Source organism: Bombina bombina, chromosome 1 (genome assembly GCF_027579735.1).
Source record: "Bombina bombina isolate aBomBom1 chromosome 1, aBomBom1.pri, whole genome shotgun sequence".
NCBI classification, from domain to species: domain Eukaryota; kingdom Metazoa; phylum Chordata; class Amphibia; order Anura; family Bombinatoridae; genus Bombina; species Bombina bombina.
Window position 1 is genome coordinate 1,331,831,713 of NC_069499.1, and position 23,915 is coordinate 1,331,855,627.

Below are 23,915 nucleotides of genomic sequence, written 5' to 3' on the forward strand. Positions count from 1 at the left end.
TTGAACAGTGTGACGTACAGGTTTTCGAGCTGCACAGCTTTTTGGTCTGGCAAGCTTTTCTTAGCAGGAGGGAATCCTGCACGTTGCACCATGTGACCGGGTGAGGTCACGTTTTTGTTTCCCATTTCTGTATTCCTGACCGTGCGACTGCGGAGAGGATCTGTTTTTAGTCTACCTGTCTGGGTCATAGGAGGTGATGAGTGCCCCAGCCATTGGGGGTGTAAGGTGTCGGTTGTTTGTTTTTTTTTACCATAATCTACTTAGTCGAATTATGGAGGATTCTTCTATGTTAGAGGGGGTTTCCTTTGATTTAGATGTTGATACCTGTGTATATTGTGAGGAGGCCCGGGTAACCCAGCCCTCTCAATTATGTTCCGTATGCCGCAATAGAGTGTTCTCTTCTTCCCACGTTGGAACGTTAGAGACCACTGAGCCATCTGCCTCTGAGGATTCGGCATCCCATGAGGTGCGTTCCCTAACATCTTCTGGTTCTACACAGGTGGTTCCTCCGCATACCGTTACACCTTCTACTGAAAGTGGCCTTCTTCCACCAGAGGTTACTACACGGTTTTGCATGGCCATATCTCTCGCCTTAGCGCATTTGCATCTCCCTGCCACGTGCAAGCGGAGGCTTGATCCGTGTACTCCTGCCCAAGGTCCGGCATGTAAGAGGACTTTGATGTCCGATCAGTCTTCTGGGGAAGCGGTATCCTCTGAGGCTTCAAAGGCTCTGACGGGGGTGAATTTTGCCTTTAAATTTAGAATGGTTCTCCAGCGTGTACTTCTGAGAGTAGTTTCAGCAACGTTGGAGGGTCCTATTTCTGATCCGTCAGCTGAATCTCAGTCTGCTGATTCAGATTGCGATCTTGTTTAGACGACTGGAGGGATAGTGATCCTATTCCTTATCGTCTTTATATTGTTATTCTTTGTTTTTGTATCTGTTTCCCAGTTCGGAGCTCTGGAATTGTGTCGCATGACGGGCGGGACCTGTCGGTTTCATTTTCTCTTGGGCTATCTCTTGTGTGCGCTTGCCTAATTTATTTTCGAATCCGGTTAGGCTAAGTTTTTATTTTCCATGGTTTTTTGAGCGTGAGATTATGTTAAAATTCTAGGTTCTCTGGGCGTTTGTGCCTATCCTAGTCTTGCCCCTAGGGGATTGTGGTCAGGGATTCTTGAGTAGATCTCTGGATCCTTTAGTGCTAAGGAAGTTTATTCTTCCTTGTTCCTTTTGGCTATGTCTCCTTTTCTTGTTTGACTCTGTTCTGTCGTGGGCAGGCATCAGCGTACCTGATTGCTCCTTTTTTGTGCTACGACTCATTTTTGTGGTTGTTTTTCTCCATTATGGGTGCTCCTCATTATGGAGTTTGACAGGATCTTCGCCCTTGGGGTCTTGATGTATCCTGACAGGGGGTTTTCGGAAGGGTGTCAGTCCTTTCCTCAGTGTGTAGCTGGTCCCTCGTTTTACTTTTTGGATTGGCGGCCGTCCCTCCCTGTTTTGGTAGGGTGGTGTTGGTTCTCTCGGATTTTTTATCTCTTCTTGAAGTCCTCTCTGGTCCTTCCAGGGTGTCCTGGAGAAAGAGGTTCTTAGGAAGGCTAATTAGCCTTAGGGTTAGCCTGGCGGTCTAAAAGTCGTGCGGTTACGGGTGGTCTATTCAGTCGCTTCTGCCCTGGATATGTGCGCTCCTAAGCAGATCCAGATAGCTGTTTCTGTTCTATTCCTGAGTTTGTGAACTCTTGGTGTTCTTTTCCTTTGCTACAATGCGACCTGCGGTCAGGCTGTTTTGTTCAAAATGTTGTCCTAGGATACTAGACTTCTTATCTAGGATTGCATCGGTATCATTGCAGAAGTTGGTCCTTGAAATTGTCTATTCATTGACTTGTTACATTTCTGGGATATCTCTCCAGGTCCCAGTATCTCTTGCAGTCGGGTAATCCGACTTCTTGGGTCTTCTTTCTAAGGAGTCTTTTTTCTTTGGGCTCTGCAAGGGGATTTTCTCAGGGAACGTACCTTGAGGTCCTTTCAGACCTCTTTAGCATGGTCTCTTTGTTCTGTGATCTTCCTCTGGAAGTGTACGGTGTTGGGAGTCCTGGTTGTCCTCCTTGTTGGGTTCGTGGAGGAGTGTTTCTTCTCCTGATCTCATAGTCAGCAGGACTCTCATCTCCTCAGAGGTTTGTGTGCTCCTTTTGGGACCAGTGTTTTTGTTTGGTCTCCAACGTGGGCTCTTACGGTCCTAATTTTGGGGCAGTTACTTGGTTCTGCTAACTTTTGGGTCCTTTGCTTCTGTTAAAAAGTTTTTGGGTGATGGGATTTTTTTCAGGCTGTGGTGCCATCAGATTGGGCTGCCTTATTGTTACCCCCCCCCCCCCCCAATTTAAATTGCTTTCTTCTGGCATCTTTTTTCACCCTGATATTTCTCCTACTGTTCCTTGTTCCCTCGGCAGAATGACTGGGGGATGAGGGAAGTGGGGGAGGTATTTAAGCCTTTGGCAGTGGTGTCTTTACTTCCTCCTAGTGGCCAGGTTCTGTATTCCCAAAAGTAAAGAATGCAGCTGTGGACTCTCCCTGTATCGAAGGAAGGACATTATCTGGTAAGTCATCATTTTTAGTTTTTCTGTGTATTTGGCAGAGTTTTGAGGAAAGGTCCTCACTTTTTCATAAAGGTTTTAACCCTTCCTTATATGTCACTTTTTGAACCAAATTGCAATATGAGTAGTTGTTCACACATTTATTTTTTAAATAAATTAAACATTGGTGTGCTAGCAGTTATCATGCTAACATTATCATTGTAACAAATCATTTTTCATTATTTTGGGTGATTTTTGGAGTGTGAAAAAGCATCAATTTTGTGGTGTTATTGCTATCCAGATTGACACTCCAGAACTGATTAATTGCTTACCTTCTGCTCATCCGTATGTATTCCCTATAATTGGCATGACTTGATAAGAGCTTGCATAGCTCTTGTGATTTCATACACGATTCCCATATATCTTGTTGATGTGTTATTCTGTTTTCTGTAGAAAAGATTCTTGTATAATCAATGACTTGGTGCATTTCTGCAGTAATTCTGAGACTATACTGTACACATAGTAAGCCTAAAATTTATACTGAGTGAGAATTCATTCATATGACATATATACCAGTATATTTACGTTATTCTTGATGTATGATGGTGTAATATTTTGGGTGTGTGAAAAAGCGCACTAATGCCTGATCCTATATGTTTTATAGGAAGAGTATATACTCTGTTACCTTGGTACATGATGCCTTGTTTATCTAGTGCTTCTCTCTGCATAGTTCGTGTGCACTGGAATTGTATATTGGGTGACTAAATATTTCTGTCTTCAGTGTGACACAGTTGGAGATGCAGTATGCACATTATCCACAGGGGTAGTTGAATTATAACATGATTGTTTTACTCTTATGTGCCAGCTTTATGCTGGGCACAGTAACACAGTAGATGACTTCAAACTAGCACAATTTAAAGAGACACTGAGCCCAAATTTTTTCTTTTGGGATTCAGATAGAGCATGCAATTTTAAGCAACTTTCTAATTTACTCCTATTATCAAATTTTCTTCATTCTCTTGGTATCTTTATTTGAAATGCAAGAATGCAAATTTAGATGCCGGCCCATTTTTGGTTAATAACCTGGGTTATTCTTGCTGATTGGTGGATAAATTCATTCACCATTAAAAAAGTGCTGTCCAGAGTGCTGAACCTAAAAAAGAAGCTTAGATGCCTTCTTTTTCAAATAAAGATAGCAAGTGAATGAAGAAAAATTGATAATAGGAGTAAATTAGAAAGTTGATTAAAATTGCATGCTCTATCTGAATCCTGAAAGAAAATTTTTGGGTTCAGTGTCCCTTTAAGTAAAGAATAAAGGTTTAGGGTTAAATGAGCACTCTTTCCTAGTCTAAGTAGTAAGGAATTAAAAAATAACTTTTAATAATTAAATGTAAAAATAAGGAAACAACCTCCTATATAATAAATGAAACCCCACCAACCAAAGTAATAATCAAGTGAGATAAAAAGCGCATGCATTCAACCCCCCTGTTTCTTGGCCGATAGCTGCAGTCATCGGTATCAGGTGCCAGGGGTGAAAAAACATGCAATATGACTAATAGAATACACAAACTAGTTTCAGCCCAAGTAGTGGCCTTTTTCAGTGTGAATAGTAACAAGCAGAAGCCCCAAATATCACCCTTTTAAATACAGGCATATTGCCTGCTATTCACCAATCATGATGCAGCATCCAGAGCCGCCCCTCATACAGCCTATCTACGCTGTGTGTGGCTGTGGTGTGGGCATGTGCTGATTCTATGCATCACGATTGGTGGACAGATTATGTTATCACATAACAGAAGACATAGTGTGTAAACAGACTCTGACAGGATTAGTATATAACACTAGTGAAACAGTATTACACTTATTTGGGCATTCGTTGCAATTGGAGGAAATCAATTGCAGTGCACACAGTAAAACTGCAGTATAGAATATTCTTTTACTGACGGAGAACCCTCATATCACAAATGTAACTTGTTATTGACATTACACATTGTACACAGTGATTGTTAACACTAACCCTCGCTGTACACAGAAATACTGTAGTATAGAACATTCTGTTACTGACAGAGAACCCTCATATCACACATTTAACTTGTTATTATCATTACGCACTATACACGATTGTTTACGCTAACCCTGGCTGCACACAGTAATACTACAGTATAGAACATTCTGTTACTGACAGAGAACCCTCATATCACACATATAACTTGTTATTGTCATTGCACACTGTACACAGTGATTGTTTACACTAACCCTCGCTGCACACAGTGATACTGCAGCATGGAACATTCTGTTACTGACAGAACCCTCATATCACACATGTAACTTGTTATTGTCATTACACGCTATACACAGTGATTATTTATATTAACCCTCGCTGTACACAGTGATACTGCAGTATAGAACATTCTATAACCTGTTATTGTCATTACACACTTTACAAGGTGTACCATACTAAGCTCATATATACACTAGCTTCAATTATGATGTCAATAGGGGGTGGCATTGGGAGTGGATCATTATATAAATCTTTGATATAGGTGTATATTCTCAGAAAAGGGGTTTCTATCACTGTAAATATACAGGGATTACCACCATCCCATAGTTAAATTAACAAATGATGGGGCAAATTTTGCCCCCATCGCTGTGCCTTTCTTTTGTAGAAAGAAGTAATTTTTTAACTTAAAATAATTATGTGACAAGAGAAATTGAAATAGTCACCTCAATAAGATATTTAATGAACTCGTTGGTATAGTCTGTGTGATTTTCTTTAGAAGGTATTCAATGGCTCTCAGTCCTACATCATGCGGAATGCTTGAGTAAAGTGGTGTTACGTCTACTGTGAGCCAAACATCTTGTTCTTCAAATCGGAAGTCATTGAATATCTGAAGTACATGTTTAGTATCTCGTGTGTAGCTAGGAAGTGTAAGAACTATTGGCTGCAATAAACTGTCCAGCCACTCAGACAACCTCTTACATAGAGACCCTATGCCTGAGACTATTGGTCTTCCTTTAACATCTACCAAAGATTTATGAACCTTTGGTAGAATGTGAAAGATTGGTATTATAGGTTGTGAGACAAATAAATAGTCAAAAGTATTTTGGTCAATATGACCATTGTGTAAACCATCATCTAACAATGACTTCAATCTTTGCTTAAAAGTATTCGTAGTATTATATGTCAGAGATAATTATTAGTAAGTTTAGTAAGTTGCCTGAGTATTTCTTTAGTGTATGATTCAACATCCCATACTACTACACTGCCTCCTTTGTCCGCTCTTTTTATGACTAGGTTAATATTGTTCTTTAAAGCATCCATTGCCTGTTTCTCTGCTATAGAAAGATTATACCTCAATTTTCTTGGCTGTAATGAGACTCACAAGATCTGCTTCAACTCTTTGTTGGTATTTGACCAAAATATCCCCCTGTGAGTAAATAGGATAAAATACTGATTTTGATTTAAATGCAGTATGTGAGTCTGTCATTCCCAAGTCTGGATTACTTTCAAGTCTTAATTATGTTAAATTCTGTATATCTCTTAATTCTGTAAAATCCCAGCCTTCTAACTCAGGCCGAATATTCAAGTTCTATCCCATCATTATTCACGCTGTCAGCCTGACAAAATGGAAAAATGCTTTTAAAGGGTCATTTGACGAATCCATTTATTAACATTGACTAACGTTTGAAACAGGTTGAATCTCGATGTAGGGACAAACCCTAAACCATAATTTAAAACCTGTTATTTGATATCATTTAGTGCATCATCTGTAAGGTTAATTACATTAATATTGTTAGAAATTACTTCTGAATTTACTGTACATATTTGCTTTGTCCCCTCCCCCTTCTTAGTGTGTATCTTGTTTGATTCATTCCTGTGTTTCCTCCTCTTCTTGCCCCCCCCTCCTCTTGTGGGATTCATTGGGGGTAATTGAAAAACCTCTTCTATCTCTGACTGATCTATTGCTTGGTCAGGTACTGATAAAGTGGTAATGTTAAAAGAGTATTTACTTGTAGTTGGTGTTTTATTCTTATGAACATGTGGGGTTGAGGTATCAAAGACTACAGTTTTTTTTAGGGGATTGTGTAATGGTAGGTTTTAGTATAGGTTTCAACTTTCAAATTACTTGGTCTAGATACTGTTTCAGTAGAACTTTGATAAGCGTTTTCGGATTCAGAATACATTTCTTCTCCTGAGTTGGTATCTATGCTATTACAATTTTTCACTTTATTTTATTGTTCAAACTTTTTTTGTGACTGTAATCTCTGGATCTGGTTCTACTCCTTCTCTGCCAAAGATAAACCTTTCCTGAATTATAGTCTGCTTGATCTTGCATGTACTTTTCATGCTTGATCTGTGTTAAATCTTGTTTTAGTTTAGCTATCGTATCTTTAAAAGGACAGTTCACCCAAAAACTTTCTCCCCTTTAAATGATTCCCAATGATCCTTTTTACCTGCTAGAGTGTATTAAATTGGTTGCAAGTAGCTCCTTTACTCATATTTCAGCATTTGAAAAAGCTGATTTAGCTTGTGGTTTCCCAACCTATATGGCGTATATGCTATTGACAAGCCTAAGTAAACACAGCCAGCAGAAGAGATTACACCCTCAGTGGGGGGCATGATAGTTAAGTAATAAAATGATAATTTTCCATTGTTCTCTCTATGTATTGAGCTTTGGTGTTCCAGACAAATATAAGATAAGGAAGCAAGTCTGTGTACATGAAACTGATAACATAATGAGATCTGATATTACCTGAAGCTCAACCCATTGTAATAGGCTGTGGTTTCAAAGCAAAAAACCAGCTACTTCAGATACACAAATAAACCCGAAAATGCAATTTCTCAAATATTTTATACTCTGCAGTTGGTATAACAAGTCATTTAAAATACATTTATGGAAAAACAATTTTACAGTGTACTGTCCCTTTAAGTACTCCATAAAAGGCTTTATATTTACTTTCTAGAGTACTTAAATCAAATTCTTATTGTAAAGCTATTATTTGTTCTCTCACTTTACATAGTTGTACATCTTTAAATTCAACAATCAGTGACATTAGTTTAAAAGAGCATTTAGATAGTGAATCATTCCATCGAATAATAAATTCCTTGTCTTCTACCATAAAGGTAGGAAACTTTTTAATACGTAGCCCCCTAGGGATAATCTGTAGGCGGATATACTGCTCTATTGTACATTTATCCCATTTCAATTTAGTCTCTTTGACCATCAGGTTCTCCATTTGTTGGAATTTGCCTCCTAGGGGATTAGATAAATTAGTCTCTGAAAAGATGTTCTCAAACTCCTGGTCTAAGATGTCTAGATATTCCATAAATGTCAGGGAATAGTATGTACTATCCTGTGAATCTTCACTTAAACCTTGTGCCATAGCTATTGAAAAGGCGTACAAGTATAAAGCCAGAAATATATGTACATTCAAAAAGTCCCAACAGTAGATGAAATTGTAAATAGTTCCACTTGAACTTGAACCAAAAGAACACCTCTTTTTCATCACAATTGGGTTAAGGTACAGGTGGAACCATTAGTGTGAGCACATTGCCTAATAATGTTCAAGCTCCCAGAACATGAAATACACCAAGCGATCAACATACAATATTATATCAGCCAGCTCAGAACACTATGGCCTAGATTTAGAGTTCGGCGGTAAAAGGGCTGTTAACGCTCCGCGGGCTTTTTTCTGGCCGCACCATAAATTTAACTCTGGTATCGAGAGTTAAAACAAATGCTGCGTTAGGCTCCAAAAAAGGAGCGTAGGGCATTTTTACCGCAAATGCAACTCTCGATACCAGAGTTGCTTACGGACGCGGCCGGCCTCAAAAACGTGCTCGTGCACGATTCTCCCATAGGAAACAATGGGGCTGTTTGAGCTGAAAAAAAACCTAACACCTGCAAAAAAGCAGCGTTCAGCTCCTAACGCAGCCCCATTGTTTCCTATGGGGAAACACTTCCTACGTCTGCACCTAACACCCTAACATGTACCCCGAGTCTAAACACCCCTAACCTTACACTTATTAACCCCTAATCTGCCGCCCCCGCTATCGCTGACCCCTGCATTACAGTTTTAACCCCTAATCTTCCGCTCCGTAAACCGCCGCAACCTACGTTATCCCTATGTACCCCTAATCTGCTGCCCTAACATCGCCGACCCCTATGTTATATTTATTAACCCCTAATCTGCCCCCCACAACGTCGCCGACACCTGCCTACACTTATTAACCCCTAATCTGCCGAGCGGACCTGAGCGCTACTATAATAAAGTTATTAACCCCTAATCCGTCTCACTAACCCTATCATAAATAGTATTAACCCCTAATCTGCCCTCCCTAACATCGCCGACACCTACCTTCAATTATTAACCCCTAATCTTCCGATCGGAGCTCACCGCTATTCTAATAAATGTATTAACCCCTAAAGCTAAGTCTAACCCTAACACTAACACCCCCCTAACTTAAATATAATTTTAATCTAACGAAATAAATTAACTCTTATTAAATAAATTAATCCTATTTAAAGCTAAATACTTACCTGTAAAATAAATCCTAATATAGCTACAATATAAATTATAATTATATTATAGCTATTTTAGGATTAATATTTATTTTACAGGCAACTTGGTATTTATTTTAACTAGGTACAATAGCTATTAAATAGTTAAGAACTATTTAATAGTTACCTAGTTAAAATAATAACAAATTTACCTGTAAAATAAATCCTAACCTAAGATATAATTAAACCTAACACTACCCTATCAATAAAATAATTAAATAAACTACCTACAATTAACCTAACACTACACTATCAATAAATAAATTAAACACAATTGCTACAAATAAATACAATTAAATAAACTAGCTAAAGTACAAAAAATAAAAAAGAACTAAGTTACAGAAAATAAAAAAATATTTACAAACATAAGAAAAATATTACAACAATTTTAAACTAATTACACCTACTCTAAGCCCCCTAATAAAATAACAAAGCCCCCCAAAATAATAAATTCCCTACCCTATTCTAAATTAAAAAAGTTACAAGCTCTTTTACCTTACCAGCCCTGAACAGGGCCCTTTGCGGGGCATGCCCCAAGAAGTTCAGCTCTTTTGCCTGTAAAAGAAAACATACAATACCCCCCCCCCCCCAACATTACAACCCACCACCCACATACCCCTAATCTAACCCAAACCACCCTTAAATAAACCTAACACTAAGCCCCTGAAGATCTTCCTACCTTGTCTTCACCATACCAGGTTCACCGATCCGTCCTGGCTCCGATATCTTCATCCAACCCAAGCGGGGGCTAGACATCCACTGAAGAAGTCCAGAAGAGGGTCCAAAGTCTTCCTCCTATCCGGCAAGAAGAGGACATCCGGACCGGCAAACATCTTCTCCAAGCGGCATCTTCTATCTTCTTCCATCCGGTGCGGAGCGGGTCCATCTTGAAGCAGGCGACGCGGATCCATCCTCTTCTTCCGATGTCTCCCGACGAATGACGGTTCCTTTAAGGGACGTCATCCAAGATGGCGTCCCTCGAATTCCGATTGGCTGATAGGATTCTATCAGCCAATCGGAATTAAGGTAGGAATTTTCTGATTGGCTGATGGAATCAGCCAATCAGAATCAAGTTCAATCCGATTGGCTGATCCAATCAGCCAATCAGATTGAGCTCGCATTCTATTGGCTGTTCCGATCAGCCAATAGAATGCGAGCTCAATCTGATTGGCTGATTGGATCGGCCAATCGGATTGAACTAGATTCTGATTGGCTGATTCCATCAGCCAATCAGAAAATTCCTACCTTAATTCCGATTGGCTGATAGAATCCTATCAGCCAATCGGAATTCGAGGGACGCCATCTTGGATGACGTCCCTTAAAGGAACCGCCATTCGTCGGGAGACATCGGAAGAAGAGGATGGATCCGCGTCGCCTGCTTCAAGATGGACCCGCTCCGCACCGGATGGAAGAAGATAGAAGATGCCGCTTGGAGAAGATGTTTGCCGGTCCGGATGTCCTCTTCTTGCCGGATAGGAGGAAGACTTTGGACCCTCTTCTGGACTTCTTCAGTGGATGTCTAGCCCCCGCTTGGGTTGGATGAAGATATCGGAGCCAGGACGGATCGGTGAACCTGGTATGGTGAAGACAAGGTAGGAAGATCTTCAGGAGCTTAGTGTTAGGTTTATTTAAGGGTGGTTTGGGTTAGATTAGGGGTATGTGGGTGGTGGGTTGTAATGTTGGGGGGGGGGGTATTGTATGTTTTCTTTTACAGGCAAAAGAGCTGAACTTCTTGGGGCATGCCCCGCAAAGGGCCCTGTTCAGGGCTGGTAAGGTAAAAGAGCTTGTAACTTTTTTAATTTAGAATAGGGTAGGGAATTTATTATTTTGGGGGGCTTTGTTATTTTATTAGGGGGCTTAGAGTAGGTGTAATTAGTTTAAAATTGTTGTAATATTTTTCTTATGTTTGTAAATATTTTTTTATTTTCTGTAACTTAGTTCTTTTTTATTTTTTGTACTTTAGCTAGTTTATTTAATTGTATTTATTTGTAGCAATTGTGTTTAATTTATTTATTGATAGTGTAGTGTTAGGTTAATTGTAGGTAATTGTAGGTAGTTTATTTAATTATTTTATTGATAGGGTAGTGTTAGGTTTAATTATATCTTAGGTTAGGATTTATTTTACAGGTAAATTTGTTATTATTTTAACTAGGTAACTATTAAATAGTTCTTAACTATTTAATAGCTATTGTACCTAGTTAAAATAAATACCAAGTTGCCTGTAAAATAAATATTAATCCTAAAATAGCTATAATATAATTATAATTTATATTGTAGCTATATTAGGATTTATTTTACAGGTAAGTATTTAGCTTTAAATAGGATTAATTTATTTAATAAGAGTTAATTTATTTCGTTAGATTAAAATTATATTTAAGTTAGGGGGGTGTTAGTGTTAGGGTTAGACTTAGCTTTAGGGGTTAATACATTTATTAGAATAGCGGTGAGCTCCGATCGGAAGATTAGGGGTTAATAATTGAAGGTAGGTGTCGGCGATGTTAGGGAGGGCAGATTAGGGGTTAATACTATTTATGATAGGGTTAGTGAGGCGGGTTAGGGGTTAATAACTTTATTATAGTAGCGGTGCGGTCCGCTCGGCAGATTAGGGGTTAATAAGTGTAGGCAGGTGTCGGCGACGTTGAGGGGGGCAGATTAGGGGATAATAAATATAATATAGGGGTCGGTGGTGTTAGGGGTAGCAGATTAGGGGTACATAGGGATAACGTAGGTGGCGGCGCTTTGCGGTCGGAAGATTAGGGGTTAATTATTTTAAGTAGCTGGCGGCGATGTTGTGGGGGGCAGATTAGGGGTTAATAAATGTAATATAGGGGTCGGCGGGGTTAGGGGCAGCAGATTAGGGGTACATAAGTATAACGTAGGTGGCGGTCGGAAGATTAGGGGTTAAAATTTTTAATCGAGTGGCGGCGATGTGGGGGGACCTCGGTTTAGGGGTACATAGGTAGTTTATGGGTGTTAGTGTACTTTAGGGTACAGTAGTTAAGAGCTTTATAAACCGGCGTTAGCCAGAAAGCTCTTAACTCCTGCTATTTTCAGGCGGCTGGAATCTTGTCGTTAGAGCTCTAACGCTCACTGCAGAAACGACTCTAAATACCAGCGTTAGAAAGATCCCATTGAAAAGATAGGCTACGCAAATGGCGTAGGGGGATCTGCGGTATGGAAAAGTCGCGGCTGTAAAGTGAGCGTTAGACCCTTTAATCACTGACTCCAAATACCAGCGGGCGGCCAAAACCAGCGTTAGGAGCCTCTAACGCTGGTTTTGACGGCTACCGCCGAACTCTAAATCTAGGCCTATATTTCCTATGTGCAGGATAGCAATAACATACGATATGCAGCAAACAATTCAACAGGGTGGATGAGACAGAAGATGGTCTTTGATGGTCTTTGGATTTCCCCCTATATACCTGGCACCTTCCGCTGATCCACTATTGAGCAAAGAGCTGATTGGTACACTGGTGGTTACAAGGTCTGTGACGCGGAAAAAAAACGGAGCAGGAAGTACTACGGAGTGAGTACAAACTCGAGGGAGAAAGCTGAACATCCCAACACGATGAAACTAACAGAGGCAGAAGCTGAATTCCGGAGCAACAGGAACGAAACAGAGCCACCTTGGGACCAGGAAAAGGTGAAAATATCACTGGTCGATTGGTAATACACTGTTGGGTAATTTCCTGCACTCAGAGCTTTATTAAGCCTGCTGTGAAGAGGGATACCTCTCTCCTGTCACACCCACGCTGTTGAATTGTTTGCTGCATATCATATGTTATTGCTATCCTGCACCTAGGAAATATACTGGCTGATATAATACTGTATGTTGATCGTTTGGTGAATTACTTCTGACATGATGTTTCTCCAGCTATTTTTAGTAGCATATGGCTTACCCATACTTTCCCGATCCACTTCTCTGCAGCACCTTTCCCTAATAAACCAAGACTCTGACTCTTCTTCAACCTCAGATCTGTCACCTGTTGAGGCTTCCTTCACAAGAAAGAAGGCCATCCTATTTGTGACAACATGTCAGTTTGGGTTCACTGGTTATGGCTTCTCCTTCTCCTCAGCTGACTGTGCTTTATTCTCATTGCATGCTTTAGATTTAGTTTCCTATTTACTTCTTTTATAGAGCACTGTCCAGTTCAGCAACACTCTTTTATTGAATCTTTGTTATAGTGTTGCTCTTTTGCTTCTGTTTGCTCACTGGTGAATACACCAGGACTACCAGACATACATCTGCTTGCCCAAATGTTAGATGGCATAAGGGATTATTCTCTTCTCTACAAAATCTGTATATTATACACACTACTACAGAAAATGTTGCCAGGCACTTAGTATTATGAAGTAGCCAGGTGTGGATAGTGTAATACTTTTAAATATTATATTATAAAATTTTCTGTTATTTATAAATGTCATTTAAAGGGACACTGAACCCAATTTTTTTCTTTTGTGATTCAGATAGAGCATGCAATTTTAAGCAACTTTCTAATTTACTCCTATTATCAATTTTTCTTCGTTCTCTTGCTATCTTTATTTGAAAAAGAAGGCATCTAAGCTAAGGAGCCAGCCAATTTTTGGTTTAGATCCTGGACAGCACTTGTTTATTGGTGGGTGAATGTATCCACCAATCAGCAAGAACAACCCAGGTTGTTCACCAAAAATGGGCTGGCATCTAAACTTACATTCATGCTTTTCAAATAAAGATACTAAGAGAATGAAGAAAAATTGATAATAGGAGTAAATTAGAGAGTTGCTTAAAATTGCATGCTCTGTCTGTATCACGAAAATAAAATTTGGGGTTCAGTGTCCCTTTAAGCCATTTAAAGCACAAATTAACATCAATGGATTTATTTATAATATTTACAACAAACATAGAAAGAAATAAGATTAGCTAATTTTTATCTTATTATTGGCTTAAATTTTAACCAGGTGGTCAGTAAAATCAGCTGGGTAGGTGTGCCCATTAAGGACCAGATTACAAGTGGAGCGGGCTTGATACAGCTTGTGTGCAGCATTGAGTGTATATATATATATATATATATATATATATATAGCTAAGTAATACTGATTAAATAGACCCTTCATGCTATAACCTAATGTCCCCTAGGCCTTCATCTTACCAGTTAAACAGCTGTTCTTGTTACTGCAACCACGACTATCCAGAGGTCTTGCAGTCAATGCAGTAAATAGCTCACCTGGTCAGACATGTGTGACCATACAAGGTGCCAATCTACAGAGGGAATAAGACTGCAGACAAGGGAATGCAGTGTGACCTGCTCTTGCTTCTTTTGCTCTCATGACAAATATCTCACCATATATAAACTGGATAGACGTTATTATATTACTTTTAGTGCTTGACAACTGCACCTGAAGAATGAATATGTAGATATTTATTTATTCAGATAGAGAGAGGGAGGAAAATAAACAAAACCTTTTTTTTCTTTGTATTTATCTGATGGTTGACTAAGCATTGCAAGTAGATTACTATCCATTATGCAAATGTTTGAAACTAAGCCTTGCACATAGAAAGATTTTTAGGTAAAAAAATTTTTCAAGATGTCATCATCAAACTGAAAATGATACTCTTACTTTTAAATGAGGACTATAGAAATATTAGTTATGCATGGTCACTAAACAGCTGTGCCTAAAACGTTCTGCCTTTTTAAAGACTCGCCCCTGCCCCACTGGGCCAGATTGACAAACTGATAGCCACTTTTCATTCAGCATCCCCTCCCTCCCAAATTCTGCTCACTAGAATTGTCCCCCTTGGTTACCAATTGCCATTTCAGGTTCCTCTGCACTATGATTTCCACAATAGAATGTGACAGGAGATTCTAAGCAATTAGTGAATAAACCATTTACCTCCACTTATACTCTTGATGACCTCCTCAAATCAACAGTCACAGAAGGAATCAGTTTGTCACACTGAGACCGGCTGCAATATAAAAACACCCAGTTCTGTAGTATGGCATGCAGACTGACTGTTTGGGTAATAGAAGCAGGCAAGCAGCAGCAGCCTATGCGCAGGGCTGGTTACCGAGTCTCCACCCACAAGATGACTTCGCGTCTCACACTTCTTCCGCCGCTGACCTTACCTTCTCCATGACTCCTACCCGATCCTCCGGGGCCCCCATAGAGTTTTTATTGTGGGCAGGGGACCTGGTGCGGGGGCGCGACCGTGGAAGTTCAGCGCCTGCAGCTGAGTCTTTCTCTTTCTTTCATTCCTCCTGTGTTTTGCACGGCCTGATGTACTGCCTGTGCTACACAGAGAGGGAAGGTGCGCTGCCGCGCACCTTAGAGAGATCATTAAAGTGGAGAGTTATTTAACACTTCTGTTTGAGTGTTAACTCTGCTTGAAGTAAGCTTTTTTTTTTTGCAGTGCCCCGTATCGCTCGTATTACAAGTTGAAAGCAAACTGCTTTCTCTTGCATGCTAACCCAACGCGCGTAAAAAGACGAACTTAGAATATTGTGCGATAACCTATTCCCCCATAGAAGTCAATTGAGCAAAAAAAGTGGGGAAAAACACTCTACTCACGCGCAAAACTGATCGCATATTCTCATATGTGCTATTCTGACATGTAAATATGAATATTTCACATTCCAATGTTCTTCAAATAGAAGAATATGTTCTATTAATTTATAAATATATATATATGTGTGTGTGTGTGTTTTGCACAAATATATATTTATACACACAGACACATATACAGTGTGTGTATATATATATATATATATATATATTTATAATTATTAATAGGTGTATACAGTATATATAGACAGATATATATTGGAATATCTATTTATAAATACATAAAACATATTCTGCTTTGTGCAGTAAATACACAGCATAACTTTTTATTAAAAATGAATATTGCATAAATATGTTTTTACATGTTTTCATCTACTTAAAGGGACATTAAACATTTTAAGATGGTAATATTAAATAATAAATTGTATGTATAAAAAAAAACTCTGCAATATACTTTTTCTTTATTTTGTCCCCTTTTCCTGTATTTCAACTCTGAACTTGTGAGCTTTTCAGTTCCTGTTAGAAATAGAAGTGCAGAACACTGTTATATTCCATACAGCCATTGGCTTTTGACTCTAGTGACCTATTTATAACTGTCTCTAATTGGCCACAGCAGCGAAGGTAACCTAAGTTACAACATGGCAGCTCCCATTGTTTTTTTAGACAATAAAACTTCACACTTAGTTTTTCAATATTTAAAGGACTATTAAACTTGACATTTCAACAACATATACAATGTTTCAATATTGCAAGTGAAACATTATTGTAATATTCATTATTTATTTTGCAGACTTTTGTTGTAAAATGCATCTTAAAAATCTGTTTATTTTATTTTCTCCCAGGGAGGCTTGGGTTAATACTTCAAGGCAATTTTTGCAAGCTTTTCTTTACTTTCCCTCCCTCCCTAAGCTTCAATGGTGTTACATGCCTTTAAAAGGTGGATTATCAGTTTTGCAACCAAGCTGAATCAGTGCTAAACCACCTTAAGTGAATACAAGAGTGCAGGCTACTCCTGTTTGCACATGTGCAAACAGAGTGTGTGCTATATCTGAATATTAGTTTGTGATTGGTTAGAAGGGGTTCTTTTGTTATGGGGGACAGGGAAATCAATGGAAAGAATAAACATAAATCAATATACTCATTTGACAAAATAAAGCTGCAGTTTTCATTGCAAAAATATTCTTATATATGAAGGTTTATACACATGTAGTTTACAATTTGTGTTTAGTGTCCCTTTAAATAGCTAATGAAACTTTACAAAATACATCTGCATGTTATTCTCAGACTAATCTTTTCTTTGAATGCACTATTCTATCTAGCATTTGTTTAGTGTTTAATGTCTCTTTAACGGCAAAGGGCTACAATGCACATATGTCTGTAAATACATATATACACATATAAATACATATGTACACACACACATACATATATTACTGGTACCTAGTTTTTTTTATTTTTGTTCCCATTGATGACCCCTGTTTTTGTCATTGTGTTTGGTTGATGTGCATCATCTCCACACAGAACACCTGAATCAGTCTCTTGTTTTGATGGTCCATACCCAGTCAAGAATCTTTGGCTTAGTCTCTTTCATTGGTCCTGCAAATCTGTATTCATTCCAGTTGCTGCATTTTGTTGTGCAGCCTTTGCTGAAAGCAAACAAATGTATTAATCATATCAGTTTTGTTATTAAGGAACATATATTAAAGGGACACTCAGGTTTTATTAAATTTTCATGATTCAGATACAGCATGTAATTTTAAACAACTTTCCAATTTACTTCCATTAAAAAAAATGTGCACAGTCTTTTATATTTACACTTTTTTTGAGTCACCAGCTCCTACTGAGCATGTGCAAGAACTCAGACTATACGTATATGCATTTGTGATTGGCTGATTGCTATCACATGGTACAGGGGGAGTGGAAATATACATAACTTTGAAATGTGTTAAAAAAAGAATCTACTACTCATTTTAAATTCAGAGTAAATGCTATTGTATTGTCTTGTTATCTTGCATTTGTTGATTATGCAAATCTGCTGTGTTTACTGGTCCTTTAAATGACATAGGGCCGTACAACAAGGACAAAGAGCCGTACTCCTGAAAGCCTTAAAGGGACACTAAACCTTAAAAAAATCTTTCATAATTCAGGTAGCGAATACAATTTTAAGCAACATTCTAATTTACTTCTATTATCTAATTTGCTTCATTCTTTAAATATCCTGTGTTGAAGAAATAGCAATGCACATGGGTGAGCGAATCAAACGAGGCATCTATGTGCAGCAACCAATCAGTAGCTACTTAGCCTATCTAGATATGCTTTTCAGCAAAGGATATCAAGAGAATAAAGCAAATTAGATAATAGAAGTAAATTAGAAAGTTGTTTAAAACTGCATGCTCTTTCTAAATCACGAAAGAAAAAAATTGGGTTTCATGACCCTTTAAATGCTAGAACACAAAGTCGCCTGTTAATACCTCCAAGGGGCAGTGTGTTTATTATATTTATAAAATGTGTTTTGTATCACTAGAAAATCAGGCTGATATTTCCAGGCCAACCGTATCTTTTTCTTCCTGGTAGATCACTCTCAGCACTCTCGGCCTATCACAGTGGCGTGATAGCACCAATGAAAATTCGCACTGAGGGGCAAGGTAACCTGCGTCTGTACAGTGGGAGCCCCACACGCAGCGAGAAGGAGCAAGTCTCCATTAGCTCATTTTATTACAAGGAAAGGGTAAGTGAATAAAACGTGCTCCTTAACTGTGCATCATTTTAGACATGTTTTCTTGGTCTAATATGTTATCATGACAAGGATTCTCAGCCAGTTGAAAACAAATCTCTTGTATTTTTGCTCAAAGTCCTTTTAGTTAATAATAAAACATGTTATATATTTTTTTCAGTGTAATTTAACGGTGTCATCAGGTTAAAATGGCAATTAAGGCACTGTTATATAGGTACGGTTCAGTTTTGCAATATCATCCTTCCTTATCTTTCTTCCTATGTGTTTTTCATTAATGTGGAAAGAGACAATTGTAAGGTTTACATTGCATCTAGGAAAAGTAAACACATTGACAGCACTAAGGATTGTAAAGCAATTAACTGCGCGTGGTAATATGAAGTAATTAAAAGTTCCAAAAGATAAAAATAGCTTTAAATGAAGAGTTAAATATAGGCTAGGGACATGCACATGCAAACAATTATATTCTCAAATTCATTATCCTGATCCTAGCGAACCATGTGCTTAACCCTGAAGAACAGAGCTGGTGATTGGTGGGTTGTGCAACTGCACTCCTGATTGGCTCGCTAGCTGTGTTCTGCTTAAAAGTTGCAGTGCTTGCAGCTCATGAGTGGGAACTTACCTTGGTGTTTAACCATTTTCCATGGTTTAAACACATAATTATATAGGGTCAGTAATGCAAGAAAAACACGTTTTTAACAAATTACATCATGTAAGTTTTGCATTAGAATGTCCACAGATAATATGGTCAAAAATATAAAGTACTCTATAGCAGTGCTTCTTTATTGGAGCCCTCAGTACCCCTGACAGGAGACTTTTCTTTTACAAGATATGACGAGTCCACGGATTTCATCCTTACTTGTGGGATATCGCCTCCTGGTCAGCAGGAAGTGGCAAAGAGCTCCACAGCAGAGCTGCATATATAGCCCCTCCCTTCCCTCCCCCTCCAGTCATTCTCTTTGCCTGTGTTAGTGATAGGAAGAGGTAAAGTGAGGTGTTAGTTTAGATTCTTCTATCAAGAGTTTTTTATTTTAAATGGTGCCAAAGTGTACTATTTTATTACAGAGCAGCTTTAAGTAATCCTTTAATCTGTGGGAACTGGTTGATTTTTGTCTCCACTGTGCCTCCCATGATTATGCTGCATTTGCTGTTCAAAGTCTTGGAAATTCTTAACCAAGACTTCTCTGTTTCACAGAACCTCAGAGGGAAAAAAGGAATGGACCTCTTGACACTGTGAAGTTTTCATGCTGTTACTCAGCATGAAGGTAAGTGCAGTTCCGTTTTCTCCAACATTGGTGTGTCCGGTCCACGGCGTCATCCATAACTTGTGGTAATATTCTCTTCCCCAACAGGAAATGGCAAAGAGCACAGCAAAAGCTGTCCATATAGTCCCTCCTAGGCTCCGCCCACCCCAGTCATTCTCTTTGCCGCTGAACAAGCAGCATCTCCACGGAGATGGTGAAGAGTATGTGGTGTTTAGTTGTAGTTTTTTATTCTACTATCAAGAGTTTATTTTAAAATAGTGCTGGTATGTACTATTTACTCTGAAACAGAAAAAGATGAAGAGTTCTGTTTGTGAGAGGAATATGATTTTAGCAGCAGTAACTAAAATCGTTTGCTGTTTCCACATAGGACTGTTGAGATGAGATAACTTCAGTTGGGGGAAACAGTTGGCAGACTTTTCTGCTTAAGGTATGACTAGCCATATTTCTAACAAGACTGAGTATTGCTGGAAGGCTGTCATTTTCCCCATCATGGGGACCGGTAAGCCATTTTTCTTAGTCTCAAACAGAATAAAGGGCTTAATATGGGCTATAAAACTGGTAGACACTTTTATGGGCTAGATCGATTGCTTTATTTGGGCATTTTATACAGCTTGATGTTGAAATTCACACTTTATAACTTTGGGGAACGTTTTTTTTTACGTCAGGCACTGGTTAGACACCTTCCCAGTCAGGAAGGGCCTTCTATGTAGTAGACAGAGCCTCATTTTCGCGCCATTACTGCGCAGTTACTTTTGAGAGCTGGACATGCAGCTGCATGTGTGTGGGTCTGGAAGTAGTTGAAAAGGTTCCTAGAAGGCTTCATTTGGTATCGTATACCCCCCTGGGTTTGGTAAAGTCGCAGCAAAGGCTGTAGCTGGGACTGTAGAGGGGTTAAAACTGTAAACGGCTCCGGTTTCGTTATTTTAAGGGTTAAAGGTCTGAAATTTGGGGTGCAATGCTTTGAATGCTTTAAGACATTTGGTTAAAATTGAACAATTCCTTCATAGTTTTTCACATATTCAGTAAAAAAGTGTGCCCTGTTTAAAATTTAAAGAGACAGTAACGGTTTTGTTTTAAAACGGTTTTTGTATTTGATTGACAAGTTTAAGCCTGTTTAACATGTCTGTGCCTTCAGATAAACTATGTTCTGTATGTATGGAAGCCAATGTGTCTCCCCCTTCAAAATTGTGTGATAATTGTGCCATAGCGTCCAAACAAAGTAAGGACAGTACTGCCACAGATAGTAAAGTTGCCCAAGATGATTCATCAGATGAAGGGAGTAGACATAGTTCTACATCATCTCCTTCTGTGTCTACACCAGTTTTGCCCACGCAGGAGACCCCTAGTACTTCTAGCGCGCCAATGCTTGTTACTATGCAACAATTGACGGCAGTAATGGATAACTCCATAGCAAATATTTTATCCAGAATGCCTGCATTTCAGAGAAAGCGCGATTGCTCTGTTTTAAACACTGTAGAGCAGGAGGGCGCTGATGATAATTGCTCTGTCATACCCTCACACCAATCTGAAGTGGCCATGAGGGAGGTTTTGTCAGATGGGGAAATTTCTGATTCAGGTAGAATTTCTCAACAGGCAGAACCTGATGTTGTGACATTTAAATTTAAATTAGAGCATCTCCCCGCACTGCTTAAGGAGGTGCTATCTACTCTGGATGATTGTGACAACCTGGTCATTCCAGAAAAATTGTGCAAGATGGACAAGTTCCTAGAGGTTCCGGTGCACCCCGACGCTTTTCCTATACCCAAGGGGGTGGCGGACATAGTGAATAAGGAGTGGGAGAAGCCCGGCATACCTTTTGTCCCCCCTCCTATATTTAAGAAATTATTTCCTATGGTTGACCCCAGAAAGGACTTATGGCAGACAGTCCCTAAGGTCGAGGGGGCAGTTTCTACACTAGCTAAGCGCACTACTATTCCTATCGAGGATAATTGTGCTTTCAAAGATCCTATGGATAAAAAATTGGAGGGTTTGCGTAAAAAGATTTTTGTACAGCAAGGTTACCTCCTACAACCTATTTCGTGCATTATTCCTGTCACTACAGCAGCGTGGTTCTGGTTCGAGGAACTAGAAAAGTCGCTCAGTAGAGAGACTCCGTATGAGGAGGTTATGGACAGAATTCACGCACTTAAGTTAGCTAATTCCTTTATTTTAGATGCCGCTTTGCAGTTAGCTAGATTAGCGGCGAAAAATTCAGGGTTTGCAATTGTGGCGCGCAGAACGCTCTGGCTAAAGTCTTGGTCAGCGGATGTATCTTCCAAGACAAAATTGCTTAATATCCCTTTCAAGGGTAAAACCCTTTTTGGGCCAGAATTGAAAGAGATTATCTCAGACATCACTGGGGGTAAGGGCCACGCCCTCCCACAAGATAGGCCTTTCAAGGCCAAGAATAAGTCTAATTTTCGTTCCTTTCGCAATTTCAGGAACGGACCGGCCTCCAACTCTGCAGCCTCTAGACAAGAGGGTAATGCTTCGCAAACCAAACCAGCTTGGAAACCGATGCAAGGCTGGAACAAGGGTAAGCAGGCCAAAAAGCCTGCTGCTGCTACCAAAACAGCATGAAGGAGTAGCCCCCGATCCGGGACCGGATCTAGTAGGGGGCAGACTCTCTCTCTTCGCTCAGACTTGGGCAAGAGATGTTCAGGATCCCTGTGCACTAGAAATAGTTTCTCAGGGTTATCTTCTGGAATTCAAGGAACTACCCCCAAGGGGAAGGTTCCACATGTCTCACTTATCTTCAAACCAAATAAAGAGACAGGCATTCTTACATTGTGTAGAAGACCTGTTAAAAATGGGAGTGATACACCCAGTTCCAACTGTGGAACAAGGAATGGGGTTTTACTCAAATCTGTTTGTAGTTCCCAAAAAAGAGGGAACTTTCAGGCCAATTCTGGATTTAAAGATTCTAAACAAATTTCTCAGAGTGCCATCGTTCAAAATGGAAACTATTCGAACGATTTTACCTTCAATCCAGGAGGGTCAATTTATGACTACCGTGGATCTAAAGGATGCGTATCTACATATTCCTATCCACAAAGATCATCATCAGTTCCTAAGGTTCGCCTTTCTGGACAAACATTACCAGTTTGTGGCTCTCCCATTCGGGCTAGCCACTGCTCCAAGGATTTTCACAAAGGTACTCGGGTCCCTTCTAGCGGTTCTAAGACCAAGGGGCATTGCAGTGGCACCTTACTTGGACGACATTCTGATACAAGCGTCGTCTCTTTCAAAGGCAGAGGCTCACACAGACATCGTTCTGGCCTTTCTCAGATCTCACGGGTGGAAGGTGAACATAGAAAAGAGTTCCCTGTCTCCGTCGACAAGAGTTCCTTTCTTGGGGACAATAATAGATTCTTTAGAAATGAAGATTTTCCTGACAGATGTCAGAAAGTCAAAACTTCTAAACGCTTGTCAAGTTCTTCACTCTGTTCCACGACCTTCCATAGCTCAGTGCATGGAAGTAGTAGGGTTGATGGTTGCAGCAATGGACATAGTTCCTTTTGCGCGAATTCATCTAAGACCATTACAACTGTGCATGCTGAAACAGTGGAATGGGGACTATACAGACTTGTCTCCAGTGATTCAAGTAGATCAGAAGACCAGAGACTCACTCCGTTGGTGGCTAACCCAGGATCACCTGTCCCAGGGAATGAGCTTCCGCAGACCAGAGTGGGTCATCGTCACGACCGACGCCAGTCTAGTGGGCTGGGGCGCGGTCTGGGACTCCCTGAAAGCTCAGGGTCTATGGTCTCGGGAAGAGTCTCTTCTCCCGATAAACATTCTGGAACTGAGAGCAATATTCAATACTCTCAGGGCTTGGCCTCAACTAGCAAAGGCCAGATTCATAAGATTCCAATCAGACAACATGACGACTGTTGCTTACATCAACCATCAGGGGGGAACAAGGAGTTCCCTGGCGATGAGAGAAGTGACCAAAATCATAAAATGGGCGGAGGATCACTCCTGCCACCTATCTGCGATCCACATCCCAGGAGTGGAAAACTGGGAGGCGGATTATCTGAGTCGTCAGACATTCCATCCGGGGGAGTGGGAACTCCACCCGGAGATATTTGCCCAGTTGACTCAATTATGGGGCATTCCAGACATGGATCTGATGGCGTCTCGTCAGAACTTCAGGGTTCCTTGCTACGGGTCCAGATCCAGGGATCCCAAGGCGACTCTAGTGGATGCATTAGTAGCTCCTTGGGCCTTCAATCTAGCTTATGTGTTTCC

At 39.7% G+C, this 23,915-nt stretch overlaps 1 protein-coding gene across 2 annotated transcripts in view; it reads left to right on the plus strand.

Annotated features, from left to right (window-relative positions):
• WDR59 (WD repeat domain 59) overlaps positions 1–23,915 on the plus strand; it is a 177,823-nt gene that overhangs the window by 82,140 nt on the left and 71,768 nt on the right. For both annotated transcript variants that reach the window (XM_053702127.1, XM_053702137.1), the window contains exon 18: positions 18,243–18,396. In XM_053702127.1, the coding sequence (XP_053558102.1) occupies positions 18,243–18,396 (154 nt within the window). The remainder of the gene's footprint in view (positions 1–18,242; positions 18,397–23,915) is intronic.